This window comes from Centroberyx gerrardi, chromosome 7 (assembly GCF_048128805.1).
Source record: "Centroberyx gerrardi isolate f3 chromosome 7, fCenGer3.hap1.cur.20231027, whole genome shotgun sequence".
Lineage (NCBI taxonomy): Eukaryota > Metazoa > Chordata > Actinopteri > Beryciformes > Berycidae > Centroberyx > Centroberyx gerrardi.
Window position 1 is genome coordinate 12,135,842 of NC_136003.1, and position 8,098 is coordinate 12,143,939.

The 8,098-nt window shown below is 43.7% G+C and overlaps 2 protein-coding genes across 2 annotated transcripts; one reads left to right on the forward strand and one right to left on the reverse strand.

The window, feature by feature from the left end:
- The first annotated feature begins 472 nt into the window (after nt 1-472).
- On the forward strand, nt 473-6,058 carry LOC139926700 (cysteine protease atg4da). Its single transcript, XM_071918497.2, has 11 exons — nt 473-602; nt 1,398-1,633; nt 1,753-1,836; nt 1,997-2,170; nt 2,425-2,728; nt 2,830-2,894; nt 3,712-3,854; nt 4,251-4,329; nt 4,430-4,506; nt 4,729-4,848; nt 5,086-6,058. The coding sequence occupies exons 2-11, from the start codon at nt 1,456-1,458 to the stop codon at nt 5,254-5,256; spliced, it is 1,395 nt and encodes a 464-aa protein (XP_071774598.2). The 5' UTR covers nt 473-602; nt 1,398-1,455; the 3' UTR covers nt 5,257-6,058.
- A 156-nt stretch (nt 6,059-6,214) lies between these two features.
- LOC139926690 (galactosylceramide sulfotransferase) lies at nt 6,215-7,993 on the reverse strand. The gene is made up of 3 exons (XM_071918484.2): nt 7,875-7,993; nt 7,357-7,494; nt 6,215-7,124 (listed from the first exon to the last, which is right to left on the reverse strand). Exons 1-3 carry the CDS (start codon nt 7,991-7,993, stop codon nt 6,215-6,217), a joined length of 1,167 nt encoding a protein of 388 aa, XP_071774585.2.
- Between the last annotated feature and the right edge of the window lie 105 nt (nt 7,994-8,098).

Sequence of the window (8,098 nt, forward strand, 5' to 3'; positions counted from 1 at the left end):
CCCTGTCATTCCATAAGACTGAGACTTGCAATATTGCTGTTATGTCCATCTTTGTCCAAGTGTATGACTTTTATACCACAACAACCATCTCTATTTGTTGTTGTCCATTACATTGCAACATATCCCCTAGCCACCGTTGTGAAAAACTAATGCAAAAAAAAGCCTATAGTGCAGAAATGTAATAAAATGCAGAGAAATACATCGTTTCCTTTGTCATTTTTCTAATAGTGGAAACAAGACTTGATTGATTACAGACTTAAGCATTGTCGAAAGGACTGTAAGTGTGGTTTCAGCAGTATCTTCCCCCAAGATTATGAAAAGTGACCAAGGACCAGCGTCTTCAGAGGCACCAGAGGCCCTTATCAGGAGACAATTGTAAGCTAAACTATGATTGGTCCTCTGTTGACCAATCACAGTAGCGTTAATACGTTTTCAAGAATATAAACAGGAAGTGAAATGTCAATTCGCTCAAATTCATTGCTAGTCTTCGAAGACCGAGTCCGAGTTGTTTTACACCAACCGACACAGACAGGCATCTCCGCGGAAACTCTTAAGTGCCTTGCTCTAATTAAAGGATACACAATGGCAATGTCTGAATAAAGGTAAAAGAAGAATATTATGCATTCATAACTTAATTCATACTGAGATTAGCTAAGAGTGGATGGATTTACCATGAGAACTTGCTCACATAGCTAGAAACGCAGTAGAGCTGAAAACGTGCCCGTGCTGCTTATTCAACCGCTTGTAATGACAATAGACATTTGTATTCTCTTCTTGTCATATTGATATTGCTACAGTAGACGTTACGTTATATTCAATTTATAAAAATATTATTTGTTGTCGTTTTGAATTGTTATTTTTGTGAGATGGAGAAGGAATGAACAACTTATTTAGTTGGTTTTACCTAGCTATTTTGAAAGCATTAAACTACTGGACACTCAGATAATGTAACTGCATACTGCTTACTGTCTTTGTGAATGAATGACCCTGAAAATTGTAACACAGAACTGAGAAGCAGTAAGTAGTAGCTGTAGTGCTGCTCGTTGTCACCATCATGTCCTCAAGGTGACATACAGGAAGCAGACCTAATGAATAGGAACTGGACTCGGCCTCTTCTTGTGCCGCCGCTAGCTAAATTGACATCTGAAATTCCTTCAGTCACAGGGTATTGTCACATGGTTTTCCTCTTTCCACACCAACATGGACAATTATTGACTTTGCCATGGTTAAAATTAACTCTACACAGGACCTGTCCTTTTCAGGAACAGATGTTGGTAAACAAAATCATGTTCCAAGACGAAATAATATGATTTACTTCACTGCATTATCCACCAGGCACATAGTGTCATGTAGAATAAATTGGTCATGTTGTTCATGTTCCTATTACATCTGCATAGGTTGCTATGGCGATAAGGAGCATTTCTCCACACTCAGTGTTGGTCAGCCCCAGTTGTTATGAATCCCAGCTCCTCCTGCCAGTCCTCTGAGGATGACCATATGGACGACTGGCTCTACCTCTCCACTGACTCTGCTGGACCCCAGGGCCTGGAAGAGAGCAGGGACGACCAGGAGGCAGAGGACAGAGGCAAACTCAAATCCAAGTTGGTCTCGGCATGGAACAGCGTCAAATATGGTCCGTTTACCTATCCGACATTGTAACTGGCTTATACTGTTACTGTGTTGTTTTATCTCAAGAGCAGTTCTGTTTGTTTTGTGAAAATGAAGCTGTTTTCCCTTCCTTCACCATATCAGGCTGGTCCTTGAAGCAGAAATCCCACTTCAGCAAGAGCTCTCCTCTGACTATGCTTGGACACTCCTACCTGCTGAGTCATCAAGGTGAGGCCTGCCGTCTCTGCAGTGCTGCAATTTTCTAATACTTGACTTGAGCAACATGCCCGCCATAGTTTCTGACGTCAGCTTGGTCATGTGAATCTAAAATGAGCAGGAAATTAAAAGTCAGGCTCTGTTGCTGGTCTGTTTTATGTGTTTGTGTCAGCGGAGAGGGAGCGTTTCCGTCGCTCCTTCGCATCTCTCTTGTGGCTGACGTACAGACGGGGTTTCCCTCAGCTGGGAGGCAGCTCTCTGACCACCGACAGCGGTTGGGGTTGTGTCCTACGCACTGGGCAGATGCTGCTGGCACATGGCCTGCTCCAACACCTGCTGCCACCAGGTGACAACACACAGGCACACCACAATATCACATATCTGGTTTAAGGCTAAAGAGTATAAATGCATACAGTCTTATAGACGCTGATGAAAAAGTCTTTCATAATCCCACTGTAATGCAAAATTCAGGTATATTATGCTACATTTGCAACTGTCATTTCTAAACATCACAGTCATCGCAAGTCACATAAACTAGCTTTGCCAGAGCTTCATTTAATTGTTACATTTTATATGACTTTATCATGCTGTAATTTCCAGGCTGGACTTGGTCTTCGAGCCACCATGTGGTCAAAGATGACATGGATCTCCCAGAGACTCGTCCAGCATCAAACGCAGACAGTGGATGGAATTTTGTGCAAGGGCCTAAAAAAAGGGGTCGAAAACTGAGCCTCGGTTCCCTCCTGGACCGACGCATGGAGTCCACACACAGAAGGGTGGTGTCATGGTTCGGAGACCACCCCACAGCCCCTTTTGGGGTACACCAGCTGGTGGCGCTGGGGAAAAGCTCCGGGAAGAAGGCTGGGGACTGGTACGGCCCCTCCATTGTGGCACATATCCTCCGGTGAGACCTGTGGTGATGAAATACTGGACCGATCATCCAAACCATCTACTATCAGGATAAAACCTCCTCCTTTAGTGATGTGAGATGTCTTTTTGTTTCAGTAAAGCTGTGGCGGCATCAGTGGAGGTTCCCAATCTGGCCGTGTATGTTGCACAAGATTGCACCAGTGAGTATCTTTTATTTTTTCAGTGCATTTTCTCTATTCTGGAGGGCATACCAAATGCAGCTGTGTTCAGAAACAGACATTTCCCCTGCCACCTGTATAAACAAAGTAGTGTACCGATTTTATATGCTCATTCAGTCATATCTACATATTATTAAGGAGAGTGGGCAGTCTGATCACCTTTTAGTATTTTCATTCTTTATTTAGACATTGGGGAATGAAGAGAGGGAGACACAGGAGAGAAAGGTCCATCAGGATTTGATTCCAGACCAGCAGGGTACACATGTGGCTTTAAAGGAATAGTTCACCCCAAAATGAAAATTCAATCATTATCTACTCACCCCCATGTCAGTCAAAACTCCATTGACGTTCGTAGGACCATCAAACACAGAGTGAGTTAGCCCCCATAGTTCCATCTCAGCCTTCTCCCAAACTATTGAGGTTATGGGGGCCATCCTTTTTATATCTAAAAAAAAAACGAACAAATATCTATCAGTTTTCTCCAAGCAGCTCATGAGTGAGGAAAATAAGGGAGATAATGAGGTAAGTATTGCACATTTGACTCACAGTGCTGTTTGGAGAAATTTGATGGACATTTATGCTGTCTTTCTTTTTATGTTTTTCTTTGTTTTTGGAGCTGTAAAAAATGTCCCTGTTAACTTCAGTAGTTAAGTGGAGTTTTGATTGAAATGGGGTGAGTAAATAATGACCAAAATTTCATTTTGGGAATGAACTATTCATTTAACCACTTGGCCATGTCTGGGCACCTCATTTTTTTCAGTGACGTGAGTTCCTCTGTCCCTTTATTTTCTGTGTGCAGTCTACATAGAGGATGTGAAGAGATTGTGTGAGCGGCCTCCTCTCGCCACGGGAACCAGTCAGTCCTGGAAGTCTGTCATCATCCTGGTCCCTGTGCGACTTGGAGGACAAGAACTCAATCCCACATATATCGCTTGTGTCAAAGTAACTTCATCTCATACACAAACAACATTTTGTATTACTCATATAACATGCATTAATTCTTACATGCAATCCATGTAACCAAGCAATTTATGAGGAAACTGTGTTTTTAGAACAGTGGTTCTCAAAACACATTCACTCATTCACTAGAAACTATCCTCAATATATAATGTATTAAAATGGCTATTCTAACTATAGGTTCACTGTCAACCATTATTATCTCCCCACATACAGTGTAGACAGTTCAGTAGACAGTAGACAATTCAATACTAAATCACCAACAACAACAATCTTCTTGTATGAGTTTCTCTGGGACAAAATCTTATCAGATGAGGATCTGTGAGATTTGAGAACCCGTGCTCTAGAGAACAACAACCCATTCCTCAGTCTTTTCCACAGAAACTCTTGACGTTACAATGCTGCATTGGAATTATTGGGGGAAAACCGAAGCACTCTTTGTTCTTCATCGGGTTTCAAGGTTTGTACAGGATATTGCACTGGTGGCCTCATTATTATTCTGCTCAGTTGTTTGTTGCCAGTCCTTTCACTTGTCCTTTCTCTGGCCTGCTGTGCTATAGACGACCATCTGCTGTACTTGGACCCTCACTACTGTCAGTCCACAGTGGACATCACACAGGAAAACTTTCCCTTGGAGGTATGAGGAAGTGCTGTCGTCTTCCTCTTTTTGTTCTGTTTTGTTTCCTCCTATGACAGCTGCGATCGGTCATGTAAGCTATGCAATGTGGGAACCAGATATTCTCATAACGTGTGTATGAATGTAGAGTCGACCACATTCAAGAATTTAAAGAAATGGAATCTAAATTATTTCCCCTGAATTTAATGACTTTTTAAATTCTTCTCTTCACACCACTTGCAGTCATTTCACTGTAAATATCCCAGGAAAATGGCTTTCACCCGCATGGACCCCAGCTGCACCATAGGCTTCTATGCCAAAGGCCAGAAGGACTTCGAATCACTGTGCTCAGCTGTTAATGCGGTATGTGTGTGGGTTATGTGGGTTTCTATTCATGAAAGCTTTGGCATGCTAGGATGCTACTGTGTAGCTTTTTGGAGGCAATCCATAATACAACAAGATTCATGTGTCTTACTTTGTGTGATTTTGCTTTGTTGTTTTAGCCATGTGGTTGTAAACTAATTGTAAATAAATAATGGGGGGGGGGGGGGGAATTCTCCCTGGATTGGTTGATTCATTGGTCATCCTCTGTCTCCCTAGGCTCTCTTCACATCTGCAGAGAAGTACCCCATGTTCATATTCGCAGAAGGACACGGTCAGGAGGAGGAGGGAAGCAGTACACCCTCAAACAACATCACCCACATCCTGAGGAAGGACAAGCGGAAAAGCTCTAACACTAGCAACAGCATGGACGAGTTTGTTCTGTTATGAACAAAAGGAGACAAAATATGCCTTGAGGGGCATAAAGTGATCACTGATCACATAAATTAGATAACTGAACTATGTGGCAACTACTGGAAATTACAAGAGCAAACAATATCCTCAACCTCCACAAGCAATAACCTCAAGGGACCCTTAAAGGTCTAAATAAAGTGGCCCAAATATCATTAGGCCAATGACACTACTCTCATATTTTTATTGCTGTTATGCGCTCATTTTTATTTTTTATTTATTATTTTAGAAGTATGTGTTTCAATGAATGCAATTCAGCTGATGGAGGGTTTAAATTTTAATTTGTTTATAGTGTACTTTTTAGTTTATCATTTGTATCTGTTCCATTGTTTGTCGTTCTATAACTGTGTCACTCTGAAAGAGCATTACCAGGGAATCTCATCACACCCAGTTTGTGTTTGGTCATAAAATCCCTTTTGGGAAGTCATGCTGTAGTTGCTCATCCTGTTGGAAATGACTAAATAAATGTATGTTACAGACAACCAGTCAGGCAAGCGCTGTACTATGAGAGAATAGGGCTCTGAATGTTTGACGTCATGTGACAGGATGTGCAGTGTTTGAGTGGATTAGAAAATTGGATTCCTGTGACCATGTGACTCGCACATGATAAACATTGAATGAATATAACTGGACTTTCTTGGAGAAGTGGCTTGTAAGTGTAGTCCGTGTGAGTATGCTGCAGCAGGAAAAGGACACAAAGATCAGGCAGAATACTCTGATTGTTTGAGCTGGATTGTTTTTGTTGTTGGTTTATCTGAATAAATATTTTATGAATTTGAAATGAACGACTCACTTGCAAATCTTTAACGCACATGAAAAGTCTTTAAATCAATGCAACTGTCTGCTTTGTTGATTTGTTTATTGAAAAATTAAACACTTGGCAAGAAAAAAAGTATCCTTTCTAGGATGTAACTGCTGTATTCTGAGCTTACACATATTACTCTGTAGGCACAGCCCTCATGTCCCGACCATACTGCTGGAAATACAGATGGGCATGGTACTGAAGTTCAGGCAGCACCACTCGCACACAGAATCCCTGCTCCTGCTGTGTCAGGTTCCCCTGCACCTGATAACCCAGGATGGTAACCGTATCGGTCTGCCAGGGCCGTACCAGGTCCTCCAGTTCCCCAGGAGGAACCCCTTCCCTGGCCACGCAGCTCCGTCTGACCCTCTGTGTGGAGGCCCGCAGCCGAGCCACCTCCGCGTTCAGCCTCTCCAGGCCGTACTGCTCCGCCTTCTCCCAGAACAACTGCAGGAAGAAGTCATAGAGCAGAACGTCCAGGCTGTTCCAGGCCCGCATCCTGGCCTTGGTTTTGTCATCCAGCGGAGTGACATCCTGAGTGGAGCGAGCGTTGAGGCGGACGTAGGCCAGTTCCTCAGGCTCTAGCTTCAGCAGGGCCCCCAGGAGGACCAGGGACTCGTCAAAGTGCTCTGCGATCATCACCAGCTGGAAGGTCTCCTCCAGCAGGGTTAATTCAGCCGGCCAGGAGGAGTTCCACTGCCGGCCGTCGAGACCTAGGTCAAAGCTCATCGGGTTCTTTCCCAGGCCATCCCCAGGCTCTTTAGGGTCCCAAAACGACTCGGGGGACTCCAGGAAGATCGACAGTGGTGACTTGTGCTCTGCTGCCTCAGCTGCCTTTTTGGCGAAGGTGAAAGCAGGAATGGCGGAAGTGTAATAGGAGAAAATGGACTCAAACGTCCTTAGAGGTTCGCGGAGGATGGTGATGTAGATGGTGTTTGGGGGCATCACCTGTTTCAGCTGCCCCAAGTCTAGGCGCATGTGGCTACAAAGTATGTCGAACTGAGAGGAGCCATCAGGTAACTCATCCACAAACTCTGCCCTGAATCTGGAACCAGAGGAAAGACAAAATACCATATTTATAAAGCACTATATTGCACATGTGCAGGTAGAACTAAGGTTTTTCATATTCAACATATAGGCAACCAATGTGCCACAGGCCCAGTATTCATTTTTGTTGTTTTAATTACTTAATGGTTTGTTGGTTTAGCAGTTTTAGTCTAAGAACACCATTCTAGAGATTCTGGTCAGACTTGCAAAGCATAATCATGTTGGCATACTTATCTGGGTAGCTGAACTGGTAGGTGTAATAAGGGAATGCAAACGTGGCGCCGCCCCTTTCTCCCATGCGGAACAGCAGATTCTGGACCGTGCTGCTTCCTGTCTTGTGTGTTTTGAGGAAAGCAACAGGTGGAGTACTGATCCTTGTCCTCTGCATGTTATAACCATAGGCATCCTTTTGAGCCTGTGCACTGGATGGCTGGCTGTCACTTCTTCCTCTATGCTCTTGGGATGGGTTGTTATTTGGCCTTTGGTTGGCATCATCAGACAGTCCCTCTCTTTCCCCCACTGGCGCTTTACTCCAGCCTTTGTGCCAAACATAATGGCTTTGAAAAGAAAGAAAAATAATTTCAACGCAAATCACCTCAACACAATGTAATCTGGGTAATTGTGCATTTTGTCTTTGTCAGAATAATAACGGTCATTTGTAGCCATCAAACTGCTATAGTACAATTGTACATAATACACTGCAAACAATAAGACCGGATCCTACAGGAAGACTCATTCTGTTCCTCACCTTGAATGCTGCAGTGAATGAGTTCCTAGGAGTATGAGCAGAGAGGTAACCCCAAAGGTCAACAGCAGACCCGTCACACGGTACCTCCAAAGTTGGGTGGCCAGCCAGTGGAAGGTCATCTCCTTGCAGCAGTCCACCCTGACCAGACTCTGTTGTCTGGAGGGTTCCTGTCTCCAGGCATATTGAGAGCTCAGCCAGAGTACGCTCCGGGGCTTAAAGACACA